Here is a 14,067-nt window from a genome sequence, read left to right as displayed (position 1 = left end):
CTCTAGATCCGCCCCTGGGTACAACGATTATACTCTGGGATTCTCTTCCCATTAATATACGGGAATCTCCATTCATTCCCTTATTTAAGGGCTTAAAACCATTTTCTCGTACATATAGTTGTATTTTCTTTTTCTTTTTATGGTTTTTATTGTTCCTTTTCTCTTTGTCTCTTCATCTTATTTGTTTCTTTTATTCAACTTCTATTACACATTTGTTTGAAAGCGAATAGTCTATTAAGTCTATTAAAATTAATATATTGAACATGTGTACGCTCATGCGGAGGAAGACTCAGGAAGGGCGTTCGGTTCCATTAAAAACAATTGATAAATTCCACAAATGGATTGACAAATTCCTATACAATCGCTCACACGACAAGTGTTACTCAATGGCACCTCCCATGGAAGCAAACCTATCCATTTCCGTGTGGGACAAGGTAGCGTTGTTGTACCTTTACTTTTCATTTCCTTCATTAGATGACCAACTGTCAGGGTGTTTGCAGAAAATGTCATTGTATATAGGGATATAAATAAGGAAAAAGATGGTATCCAACTCCAAAATGACCTTAATAATGCTCTAGCAATGGTGACAAACAAAGATCTCTACTAAAGCTACACTCTTAAAGATGCAGAATCGGTAAAGGATCTCGGAGTTAGTATAGAAGCATCTTGGGTGGAATAAACACCGGAGTAACATCTGCAAGTGTCATGGGAACACACGTGTCATATTGTACCCATCGTCAGATGTAGTCAACATTAAGAAAAGCATTGTGCACGCTTCGTCTTTAAAGATTATAGAGGAAAAGCAGCGTAACATTTTACTACAAATTATAAAGGGTAAAGTATGGTAAGTAAATAGAGTAAGAAGACAAAAACATCCAATAGACTTTGCATTTATGAGATGGCCCGATATCGTTTTTCAGATGATGGCTAAATAAAATAATAATTAATATTTATTAAAGATCACTTTTATTTCAAATATAAAATATATATACAATATAAAAATATAGAATGTGTATAAATTGTGATTTCGGAAAATAAAAGGAAACATATTAAATACTCCCTGGACAAGTGACAAAGTATATTCAAAAGAATAACACGCTCAAGGGAGGAGCAGAGCCTAAACTATGACAAAACGGACAAGAAGACAAAGAACAAAGAAAGACAAACAGATGTCACCAATATATTGCACATTTAGCTTCTACGGATTCCCGCTAGAATTACAATATTAAGACAAAAATAGAAAAGTTTGTAAATTTAAATCTTAAGTAAGGGAGGATCGGTCCAAGTGGGTTCACCTTTGTGGTGGAAAATGCTGGAAGAAGAGATTATTGCAAGTTTAGATATTGTTTGTTTAAAATCTTTATATGGAAGCGGCATAATGCAGAGGGAATGAATTGTTTCAGCCGATTTTTATTTTCATAAAAGATGAACCCACGTGAACCGAATTCGATGGCAAGCAAATTAGCAGTGTGTCCGGAGTCGAATGTCGTTAATGAACGTGGTGTACTTATTGCACTTAAAAGTACGGGCATTAGCAATGCCCGTCTCAAATGGGATGGAGAGTTCGATAAGTGTCAATGATTTGGATGTAGGAAAGTATAGGCAGAGGTCAGGGATGAGGTTGGCTGTGGTGCACTCCATGGGGACCGTCGATGGATGAGGGACATTCTAGGCACTGGAAACGAGATCGCAACGTATAGAGTCAGGGGGCGTAAGTCCTATTTTTAAGGCATCAGGCATATATTTTAGAATAATGTTGTGGCGCAAAGTATATGTTCCTTGGTCCAGGAAAGGTTGCAAAACGTGATGGAGGGTCTCTCGGTTCCAAAAGTAGGGCATTTATCTGAAATTCCTTTCCTCCACCTTGCAAGGTATAACCCAAAATTTTTCCCCAAAACCAATTAAAGATTTAAAATTCGCTCATGACGTGAGTATACATTTTGCAGGCCAATTGTAAACTGCGCGTAAGGCGCGGTAATACTTACTTTGTATATTGACTATAACAGTACACATTCCTATGTTACCAGAAGAATCAACAGCTTGGTATGTAACCACAGTGCGACCAATGCTAAATGTTCCGTTAGCTGGAAAATCTGAGGTGATGACAAGTACTTCACCAGAATTATCCTCAACTGTAACGTTAAATTCTTGTACAGTTTTTGTTTCGTCTTCAAACGGTTTGGTAGTAGAAAAATTGGCAGGGCACAATAAATCTGGATTCTCAACATCTTAAAAAATGGAAAAATATTATTATGTTTGCTTATTAGTCTCATAAATGTTGGTAATCTGCAGTAAATTCAATATAATTATCATATAATCGCTCATTAAATGTATACTGCAAATATAACACGGACAGGTATATAGGGTGGGCAAAGTCCCCCACACCCTGTGCCTGTTTTCACACAGCAATCTTTATCCATTTAGGGAAAAAAATACAAAATGGAATACACATTATGTGAGTGATTAACTGAGCTCAAAAATGCATAAAGCCTGTTCTCCACTTGCGAAGAATGTATTCGTGCGAGTCGAAAGCGTCGGTTCATGTGCATGCGCATTCACATTTCTCTCGGAGTTTTCGCTTCAGCAAAAATCGGTGGTTCGAAGAGAAAAAATTGCACCTCAAGCTCTGGAACAGAACCGACGCCTTTGATTAGTAGAAAACAGGCTTAAGAAAGTGAACTCGGTCGATTTCACCGAAAATAAATAGACTACCTTTTGTACAATTAATGCCAGTATATCCAGTTCCGGTGCAATTACATGTGGCACTATTATTCAATAAATAGCATTCACCATTCATACATGGATCCAGTAAGCATGGATTATCTAAAACGAAAAATGGTTTATCAAAAGTTGATGTGTTACTCTATAGAGAGTATATAGAACATGAACAAGTAAAAAACATATAAAATCATACAAGAACGTATATACATACACACAAAATGTATAAAAAATATCAATTAAAAACTTTAAATATTCGTTACACACATACGGTATAAAAATGTTTAAATTTTTGTTAGCCAGATAGTCTCTCTTTCATGGCAAACATGCCATAAAATATATCATAGTTTGTGGCCGACATACACAGTGCTTAGACCTACATTTTTACTTCATTCAGTTTTACTGTGAATGTAACGAGAATGTATTTGAGCAGTTCAACCGAGGTGACCTGTAATCAATAAATCGGATTTTAGGAGCCCATTAAATTGGTGTTGATATACAACAAAGAGTTTTGTTTGATAATTTGAATGGTGAGAAAATGGAAAAGCACTAGACCTGAAAAAAAATATATATGTTAATTGTGGACAATATTGAAGCCAGGTAAGCGATTCTACAATAGTTTTTGTTAACACTTGCTATACATACTATACTATTAAACGATAGAGTCAACAATAATACAACAAGACACAATACCAGGTCAGTGGAATTCAGAAAAAATAAGTGTAAGGTACCGTACTTCACCCATTGTTGGAAGATAAAAATAAACGACAACTGTTTAAAAGTCAGTCAACAATGAAATAGTGTGTGCGTTTATTTAAAAGTTAAGTGACACTAGAATGATAGTATACTGTATGTTGTTCCATTAACGCTGCCGAACACCGCCTAGTGAAAAATCACCTCAAACTGTTAGCTATCGGTGGGATTATTATTACATCTTATTATCTTTTGTTGTCTAATTAGTAGGCTAGTCTCAGGAGGTATTACTGCAGTATAAACGATGTAATTGAAATTGCTAAACTAGGAAATGATGATTACTGATAGGTGGTTAGAGACCTGGGCATAAACAGTAGTACGCGAGGTACCAGATATTGAAAGACTACCCATACTATAATGCTAAACAAGGCTTTATTGTAAAATTCGGTCTAAAATTAGCAAAACTAACAATTTTTAAAAAAATAAGAACGGCAACCAAAACGAATGTAGACGCTGAATCATAACGTGGTTGAAAGAGTCGCCTGATAGTTGAAGACAAATCAACGTTTTAAAATGTATACTGTTTTGTTTATCGCTAAGTATGTATATTTATATTTTAAGCCGGCACAATCTGCACGGTAGGACAGTCGGTCGAAAAATCCATCTCAGCTTTTTGCGAGTGCCTGACGACGCAACGCCTTATCGTCGTTAAAAACGATCCGTTGCTCAGGCCTCGTTACGTTGCAGATTTTATTCGGCCGACCACCGTCGGCGCAGTGTGTTTCCAGCGTTATCATAGAAGTTCAATTCATCAATTAAAAAAAAAAAAAAAAGCCTTCACGTATTGGAACTGTAACTACGTTTTATAAGCACAGGTAGTTTACTGGATGTGGGTATCTTTCCAGAAAAAACATATGTCCATACCCTGTCACTCAGCATTCCGTAACAAATCATGACTATTACGAAATTAATATAATACTTACAAATATCACATGTATCACCCTCATAAACTGCAGTGCAATTACAAGAGGAAGTGTCATTTCCTAGGTCAATGCAAGTTCCACCATTCTGACATTCTGCTCCAGTACACGGGTTATCTAAATACAAAATATGAAATTATCAGATTTCAATTTACAACTTATTGTGTGTGTGTGTCTATCTTGATGCATTCTTCACCTCAATTTTTAAAGTGCTGGCATATTTTATTTAATTTAAAAAAAAAATTTCATTTATTAATTTTTTTGGAATAGGCAACGACACAGGAAACACTCAATTATAATAAATGTTGCCGTGTGTGCAAATGTTCATATGAGTACAAAAAAAAATCAATTCAACATTTGATTTGTAATTATATTACAAGTAGCTAAGTAGGAGTATTTTTCGTGTGAATCACTCCAAGGATAGCACACTATGTCTAAAGACTTGCTCCTAATTGGGTGGTGATTTGGGCACTACAACTGGAGGAAACAATCACTGACTCACTTTCGAAGTGTGTACTAATAGGCCGTAGTGCACACGGAACTAACGGCTTAAATGTCTAATCTAAATGACAATGCCCTATTGTAGCATATTATTTTAGCCCTCCGACAGAAACACAGCTAAAACAGATGGTGGAATTGAACTGGGTACCAAATAATCTCTACGTCACACCACACAAGCAGTGGCTACCACCAGTTTAGGCGGCTGAGCTTAAGCTGCTTTCTGGGTGAGGCAAGCTGCTCCCTTAACTAACAGTAAACCTCTGTATAGCGCTGTAGCATAATTCTTTATTGAATTACTTGAATCTGTGAGGCAATCATATTATTACACTAAATTAGTAATAATAATAACAATAATAATAATAACAATAATAATAATAATAATAATAATAATAATAATAATAATAATAATAATAATAATAATGTTACATTTATAAAGCGCGTAAAGCAAAAAGCTTCTATGCGCATTAATCACATAAAACAAAACAAAAAACGTGTATAAAAAAATATGAAGTAAAATATAAAAACTGGGTCAACAAAAATGCAAAATCTTCAAGGGGTCACTATACTACTCCACTGTAGCGTAAACAGAAAATTCACAAATATATATATATATATATATATATATATATATATATATATTACCTAAACCACACAGGGAACCTTGAAATCCTGTCCCACTACAATCACACGATACCTCGTTGTTAGTGTCAGTGCATACGCCATCATTGAAACAAGGATTTGGGGAACAAACATTATCTGCAAAGAAATAACATTCTTCTTAGTAAGAAATTACTTTGTTCTTATTACTATGAACTATTATTATTAATTAATAATTTATATGAAAATTAATTCTATGTGATTATGGAGTACCTTAATATGAATTTATGTCATTCTTGACAATTATATCTATTTCTGTCGCAGATTATTAGTATGATCTAGTTTCCGTATGATTTTTTTTATGATTATGTTTTGTTTGATCATGTTTCAGCATTTACTATTATTATTTTTACCACATTTTATGTAACCTATTTATAATATATTTTATTTAATTTATTATTTTATGTTTATCGCTATAAGTAGCTTTGAAAATTAATTGAAAGTGAAGCATTACAATTCAGTATTACTGAAATGACCTTTTAAATGCTTAATTTATACATAGTGTACATATACATACACGCATACTTTTACTTTACATACATACGTACACACATATAACATCTGCTCATATAACTGATATAGCAAAAATGAAGAAAATGTATAAAGCAATAGTAAAAACCCCAAATTTTACAATTATTTAAAAACATTACCATCTTCACACAATACTCCATAGTGACCTGTTCCAGCACAGTCACAAACGTAAGTGTAATCGGTCTCATTCAATTCGCAAACGCCGTTGTTTAAACATGGACTTGGTGAGCAAGGGTCATCTAAATAGACGAAATAAAACGAATTATTGTATTATGATTAAGACTGCAAAGTGTGGTACGTCTATAAATAGACTTAAAACGCATCTGTTTCATTAGTTTTAATGATTTGCTCTGTATTACCCTTTTCTAATGGTCTGCATTATCTTTTGGGAGCCACCGTCTCGGTCACTGTCTTTGAGTACCAGGTCGTCAATGGAATGGCAGTGTTCTCTGTTCCTTTGCCCGGTCATCTAGGGATTGCGCCAGGGCGAAGACGGGTAGGCATCCTGTGGAATTTGCATTATTGTTTTGCTATTTAAATTTATTGCTATTATTTTAATGTATATTAACATAACTTACCGATTTCACAGTTTTCTCCAAGAAAACCAGTTCCAGCACAGAGACATTCATAGGTGGAGTAATCATGTGAAGTAATATTACAGACTCCAGAATTGTTACAGGGATTGGGACCAACACAGTTATTACCTAAAAATTAATATATATCAAAAATCATCTTGATATACTTCGGTTGAAGAACTATGTTTGATACAATTTATAACAGTATGTTGCTATATATTTGAGCACTGTATTGTTATCTATTTTAGTATGATTTCCTATGATTTTTCCAGCTGATACCTATAAGACATTACGTAGCTTAAACATTTTCTCCACTATGTGTATAAAGGGAGAGACTAGTGACCTTAGATCTGTAAGGATACCGTACAGACCTCTGTAGTCCTAACTGCATGACCTCGCCGAGATCTCCACCAGAGACCTCTTTTTATACAAATATAATAAGAAATTGTTGTTGATGAACTATGTTTTATACGATTTATTACATCATGTTCCTATTGATTACTGTGGATTATCTGTTATATATATATATATATATATATATATATATATATATATATATAGCAGAATGTCTATTTTAATTATTTATAAAACACAAAGGTCTCTTACGAATTGTACAGTTTTTCCCAACATATGCAGTCGAAGAGCAATCACAGGTGTAGGTATTTATCATTGCATCGTATGAACAAATTCCATAATTTTGGCAAGGGTAATCGTAACATATATCTTCGGCAACAGCTAGAAGAAGAATACATTTATTTTATGAGAAAAATAAATAAAGTTAAAAAAGAGTAGTAGCTCATTTACCCTTCAAGCAATTCACACTTTCCTTTTGTAAATATACTAGGAGTTTATATTTTGATAAGTTTGCGATAGTAAAAATTTAGAAGCCTTTGAATATTAATAAAACATGTTCGTCCCAATTCAGTTGATAATATGAAAAATAATAGTAAGAAATGCATGTAGGTATAATAATATGTCGCACATTGTTGTTTGCATAGTGTACAAGAACAGCAACTTAAATAATCCTACTAATACTGCTGCAGCTACTACTGTTGTTTCTACTTACTACTACAATTAATACTAGCACTCATTAATCTAATTTCCTCTTGGACTAATATAATATATCGTATCGTATTACTATTAAATGCCACTACTATGTTTTATTATGGTTTTCTTGTTTGGAAAACACAGTTATGAGATTGAGCTTTTTTTCTTGTATTTACAGTATTATGTTTTCATTTTTTTTTTTACTTTCATATGAAATTGTAGCTGTTGTGTCTAGGCACTTTCTTGGCATATTTTATGTATATTTTTAGATTCGGCATATTGTTTGATAAAGATTTCTAAATGAAAGATAAAAAAAAATTCAATTTAATAAAACTAGTAAAAATAATAACATTAAAAATATTAATAATAATAATAATAATAATAATATAAATAACAATAATATAAGTTATAATAATAATACAGTAATAATAATAATAATAATAATAATAATAATAATAATAATAATAATAATAATAATAATAATAATAATTCCGAAGAAGTTGATGTAAATGTAGAATCTCTCATAAATTGTATTTTTGAGTTGAAGACCTGGATGTCTGAAAACTTTCTGCAACTAAATGAGGACACGATTGCATTTATCATCTTCGGTTACTCTCAACAAAGGAAGAAATGCCAAGACCTCCACTTCAACATTGGTGAATGTCAGATCGATCAGGTACCTCAAGTTAAGAACTTGGGTATTACACTTGATTCTTCAATGACATTGAATAGGCATATTTCCAAAATTACTAGCTCCTCAACATATCACTTGCGCAATATAAGAAGGATTACGAAGTACCTCTCTAGGAAAGCAAAAGCACAACTGATTCATGCATTCGTTACTTCATATCTTGACTTTGAGAATTCTCTCTTTTTTGGTATTTCTAAGAGATCCATGCATCGCCTTCAACTGTTGCAGAACAAGAACTTCATTGGCTACCTGTTTCTTTCAGGAGCATTTTCAAGATTTTGCTCATTACTTTTAAGACTCTGAGAGATGAAGGTCCTGGGTACCTTCGTGAAATGCTTCGCTTTGGTACTGACAAACTTCTGCTTGTTGAGTCTATGTCTACACGTTCATGGGGTGATCGATCATTTGCTGTTGTGGCTCCGCGCCTTTGGAATAATCTGCCAATAAATATTCGCTCGTGTCAGTCTACTCAAGACGCATCTGCTGTCGGCTGCTTTTTCTGGTTTGTTTTGCTTGCTTGCTTAATTGTTTTAGTTAGATACTCCCATTTCTTAAGCACCTGTGAGTAAATGAATAGGGGGCCCTGTGCCTTAAATTGCATGTAAACGGTGCGGTGATGGTGTGGTGTTTCGTTTCTTGTAGATTTAGGTTCATGGTAAGTTTTTGTTCCTTCCTGTAGCGCCTTGAGCACTATTGCAGTGGATTTGTGCGCTTTGTAAATCTTATTATTATTTATTTATAATAATAATAATAATAATAATAATAATAATTTTTCTGAGTCTGCCATTCTTCTTTATAATTTAATTAATAATAATAATATGAATATCAAAAACAATACCCCTATCAATAGGAATAATATAAATTATAATAATAATACAGTAATGATGATGATAATAATAATAATAATAATAATAATAATAATAATATGTTTATGAGTCTGTCATTCTTCTTTATAAGAGGCCTACTTACATATGTCACAATCGATGCCAAAATAGCCGGTATTAGTGCAATTACACGTGTAACTACCATTCCCGTTGACAGTACATTCCCCAGCATTCAAACAGGGTGAGGGAGAACAAGGATTATCTATATATATTAAAAACAAAAAAAAAACTTATGCCGATCTGTATAAACCTTGAAGGACAGTGAAAAGGTCAATAAAAGAAATTAGGTTATTAGATATTATAGCCTATAGCATGAGATGTGAAGCCAATGACGTAGCACTTCTTACTGAATAATAAAAATTACCTCCGACTTCTCTAGCAAAATGTCTTTAAAGAAAGCCTAAAATATCATCTTCAAATTAACATTAGGAGAATTAAATCGCTTGTTTGCTAAAAAGAAATTATAAGCATAAGCTTGCAGCTAAATACCATGGGATTAAACATCAAATCCTGGACATGAATGTACCGTACGTCTTTCTACAAAGCTCCGCAAACTGACCAAAACAGAACCAAATAATAGTATATTACTTGATATTGTTATATTGTTATTATTACTGTTATTTGTTTATGAGCGGACCTTTGCCGATGTGTTGTAATGTAACATGAATTTTACAAATTACGATATATACCACTGAAAATTAAGGACTGTAAACAATAACTGAAGCAATGAAAACAGGCAGAAGAAGAAACGGAATGCATACACCAGATAATACTTAAAATGAGGTGGCGTTTTAATAACTATTAAACTAAACCAAGATTCTTGAGATATGGGTGTTTCTAAATTTTGGTATCCCTTATTACATCATGTTAAATGATTAGTTTCATTTTTTCTGATTTATTGACTAGGTTTTTTAGCATTTGTATTCATACAAGAATAATTATAATATACATTAAACGAAAGTACTATAAAATTAAAAATGGCCTGAAAAGAACAATGAAAATCATTTCACTTACTTGTTTCACAGTAATCACCTTGCATTCCTGTCCCACTGCAGTCACACGTTGCTGTTACGTTATCGAGGCTGCTACAAACACCCGCAATACAAGGATTAGGACTACAAGGGTCAACTTTAAACAGAGGAAATCAAAATAAAACCTTTTAGACAATACATAAAATGGTAAATTAGTCATTTTTTTTTTTGACATTGAATGGGAGATTCTTTTTTATTTTTGTGACGATCCGTAGCGAGATGTGGATAAGGGACCCTTTATAGAAAAACACCCCACACTAAATATTTAAAAAATGACGTAATAACAATTATGAATGGAAATTTCTGGAAGTGTTAAAAAAGTTACATGAAATATAATTATTAAATTTTGGTGGGAATAGATTCGGGTATGAATTTGGAGTGCCATGTAAAGTATTTAGGCCTACGTTCCAAACCTGAATATATGGTTCCTATGTTCTGAATGGCCTATAATGCTTATGTGTACTGAAAAAAAATATGAGCGAATGGACATGCATCGATACCCTAGCTTGCATATTTAAAAAGGTTGTAAAAGTGGCTATGTCAGTGTGGCCTCAAACTACTCAGAAGGCCCAATTTCATATTCCATCTAATGGACGGCAACCATCATATTCCTACCGGATGGTTTCCTGGGTAATGATACCCCTCTCGCTAAAATGTATCATATCATTCTATATGAAACAGTCGCTGGATAATCACAATAGGTTTCTTTGTTTGATCATTGGAATCAATCCAGCAATTGCTGATAAGTTGGGACAATCGACAGTACTTATTTTTTTTTTTTTTTTTTGTCTATGCACTGGATAAACTTCATAGTCAAATGACCACACTGAATACATTGCATAACAATTATTTATTATAATTTTAGCTTTATTATGGGTAAAAAATACATGTAACATTATATATATTTACAAAGTAATAACTTCTAATAGAGTATGATAAGCAGATTTAGTGGTTTGTTAATATGGTCACCGTCGACAAAGAGTTATTTTAAATTTCATTTTCTCTAATATACTATGGATCAAACACATTATTTTAAGTATGGATTGTCATATATACAGTATCAGTAGTTTCAAATAAAACGTATAAATACTATTTTGTTACTTGTATTGTGTTCAAAAAGTACCATGTGTGGTAAAAAGTAAAGCGTATATTCGGCGAAGCATTTCGGATTGAAACATGCGAACTCTGAAAAAAAAAGTCCCCAAAACGACAGATTGGAAGTGCAAAAATTGAAACTGTCATTCTTTCAAAATTATTGAAAATTGATACGTCACTTTATAGTTAGGGGAATGGATCCTGCGAGTCAACAATCACTAAATTACATTGCATATTTGCAAGTTGCGCTACTACTTTCTTTAATGACAAACCTAATTTGAAGGTAAGGCGGCAGTGGTGGATTTGGAACCAGAGTTTGAACATTGGGTTAAAGGTCGATATGCTAATTTTTGTGTGTAATTTCACTATTACAGTGAATATAAATATGGGTATTAGTAATTTCAGACAAAAATCACTTATCTACATTTAAAATTCATCCTTTTGCTTTGTAATTAACAGTTACCAGGTTCGAATCCAGGTGGACATTGAGATTCAGTTTTCTTTTTTATCTTTATTTTTTTGTTTACTCCTTATAGATACATGTTTCCAAAAACACTTTAGCAGCTTATTAATCATCGAATACACTAATTAATTTTAAAGTGACAAATCAAACTTTATACAAATTACCTTTATCACAACGGAAGCCTTGAAAGCCTGTCCCACTACAATCACACGTACCGACGTTGTCATCATCACTGCACACACCATCATTTGAACAAGGATTAGGGAAACACATATTATCTGAGAAAAATAATTGTAGTTTACATATCCACAATTAGCTGTAACCCGTCATACTGATGGGATAATGTGGATAACTTTATGAGAGCCAGGAAGGGACTTTTAAAGAAGGAGTGGTCTATCACCTCAGCCCGTCCAGTTTATTTTTCATGTTGGGGTTGCGGTGGTGAACGTTCAATCCGCAACTGAGAAGGATGGTTTCTTTGCACATTATTGTTTTGTGCGTGGTAATACCAGTGACTAGCTCACTTTAGACAATAATACAGTAGTTATAAACACGCAAAAATTTCGAATTTCCAGAATAGCTTTGCAGGCGACTTTTGCCTTCTCGCCATATTGAGTGAGACTTTCAAAATTCAGCGATATGATGTCTGGCAGCTACAAATCATTTAATGAAGAAAAATTAATTGGAAAAACAATAGTAGGCTCACCTGTTGAAATAATTAACTACAGTAGTTAGGGAAAGCATTGTAAATGAAAATAAACGGGTTTTTATCTATATTATATCATGCAACATATCATTATAAAAATAATTTTTATATAATAATAACTGCGTCCTTTAACGTGCACATAGACCATATTACTGAAGGGACCAACGGCTTCAGCCTTAAAATATGGAGCGCCTTTTTATACTTGAATGTTAAACCTCCAGTCTAAATACAATTAGAGCAGTGAATTGAATAGAAGCAGGTATCAAATGAATTCTAAGGTTCATTGCATACACAGTGGCAAACTACAGTTTTAGAAGAATGAACTATACTCCTCTCAACTCAGCTATGAAACTGCTAATAATACTACTAAAAGGAAATAAAAGTTGTGTTTCCTTTTGTCATTGCCCATGCTGTCGTCAGTAATAATTACATTGTTCAGTTCTTGCCACTGACGGCCTGTTGTGTCATTATGTTATTGTATTGCTATTTCTATTATATTTGCCAGGGACGTTCAACCATTGTTCTTTTAACATGTAAGCCTAACATTCCTTTCACTATAAATAACATGTCAATGATATTTTACAATATACCAAATAACGTCTATGACCCTGAAATAACATCTAACAAATGAACCAACAAAAACCAAAACACACAACCTGCCAAAAAGAATGTTTGCTATTTAGGAGTTTCGATATAAGTATTTAAATCACCTAACGTACATAAATTGAAAATAAACATTACCATCTTCACATAAATCTCCTTGGTAACCTGTTCCAGCACAGTTACATGTAAACGTGTTATCCGTCTCATTCCATTTGCAGACACCATTGTTGAAGCAGGGACTTGGTGAGCAGGGGTCATCTATATAGATAATATATAATGCAGTACTGTCATAATATTTTAACGTGTAGAAACTTTTTTGGTTTGGGCTTTCCTCCTCCTCGTAAGGTAAAGGTAGCCAATATTTAATAATAAACGTAGGGGAATAGAATGACATAACAGTATTCCATCGTACTAAGCGTTGACATTGTGTGGCAGGTGGCAAGGTGGACAGGTCCTTTTCATACCGCCTTTTTAACTATCCCAGTATTTCAACTAGTTAGCCAACTATAAATCATAGGCGTAGATCCCAGGGGGATGGGGGATATATCCCCCCAATATTTGACAAGGGGGATGGTCCATTGTATCATCCCCCAATATTTTGACTATGTATGGGATAAAAATAATGGAGTTTTACACACTTCAAAAGACTGTCACAGAAATAATTTGCACTGTCTTATGCGCTTACAAAGATGAAAATTAGCATAATGTATTAATGTTGATAACAAAATTATTTTATCTGGTACCAATGTAAGCTCTTCTTTCCTTAGATGTGCTTGCAAAGAGAGCCACATTTCACACTCAAGGGTGTGTACAACATCAGTAATGTTATGTCAATTCTAAGAATGTTTAAGGTTATATCGGTTGATGAGGAATTTATTGATTAGGCCTATAA

General features: G+C 33.4%; 2 protein-coding genes across 2 annotated transcripts in view; both read right to left on the bottom strand.

Annotated features, from left to right (window-relative positions):
- LOC117115806 overlaps positions 1–4,505 on the bottom strand; it is a 63,433-nt gene extending 58,928 nt beyond the window's left edge. The window contains exons 1-3 of the mRNA XM_033260076.1: positions 4,395–4,505; positions 2,713–2,823; positions 1,986–2,228 (exon numbers count right to left, since the gene is read on the bottom strand). Coding sequence (XP_033115967.1) covers positions 1,986–2,228; positions 2,713–2,797 — 328 coding nt within the window. The 5' untranslated portion in view covers positions 2,798–2,823; positions 4,395–4,505. The remainder of the gene's footprint in view (positions 1–1,985; positions 2,229–2,712; positions 2,824–4,394) is intronic.
- Positions 4,506–5,100: 595 nt separating this feature from the next.
- Positions 5,101–14,067, bottom strand: part of LOC117114996 (fibropellin-1-like) — an 11,015-nt gene continuing 2,048 nt past the window's right edge. The window contains exons 3-11 of the mRNA XM_033258995.1: positions 13,314–13,433; positions 12,031–12,144; positions 10,292–10,405; positions 9,363–9,479; positions 7,262–7,390; positions 6,659–6,784; positions 6,200–6,319; positions 5,535–5,648; positions 5,101–5,195 (exon numbers count right to left, since the gene is read on the bottom strand). Of these exons, the coding sequence (XP_033114886.1) occupies positions 5,101–5,195; positions 5,535–5,648; positions 6,200–6,319; positions 6,659–6,784; positions 7,262–7,390; positions 9,363–9,479; positions 10,292–10,405; positions 12,031–12,144; positions 13,314–13,433 (1,049 nt within the window). The remainder of the gene's footprint in view (positions 5,196–5,534; positions 5,649–6,199; positions 6,320–6,658; positions 6,785–7,261; positions 7,391–9,362; positions 9,480–10,291; positions 10,406–12,030; positions 12,145–13,313; positions 13,434–14,067) is intronic.

Source organism: Anneissia japonica, unplaced genomic scaffold (genome assembly GCF_011630105.1).
Source record: "Anneissia japonica isolate Jap-2015-1 unplaced genomic scaffold, ASM1163010v1 scaffold483_len1788099_cov177, whole genome shotgun sequence".
In the NCBI taxonomy this organism is placed as follows: Eukaryota; Metazoa; Echinodermata; class Crinoidea; order Comatulida; family Comatulidae; genus Anneissia; species Anneissia japonica.
The sequence above is the reverse complement of the archived record's forward strand: the minus strand, read 5'-3'. Positions and strand labels throughout refer to the sequence as shown.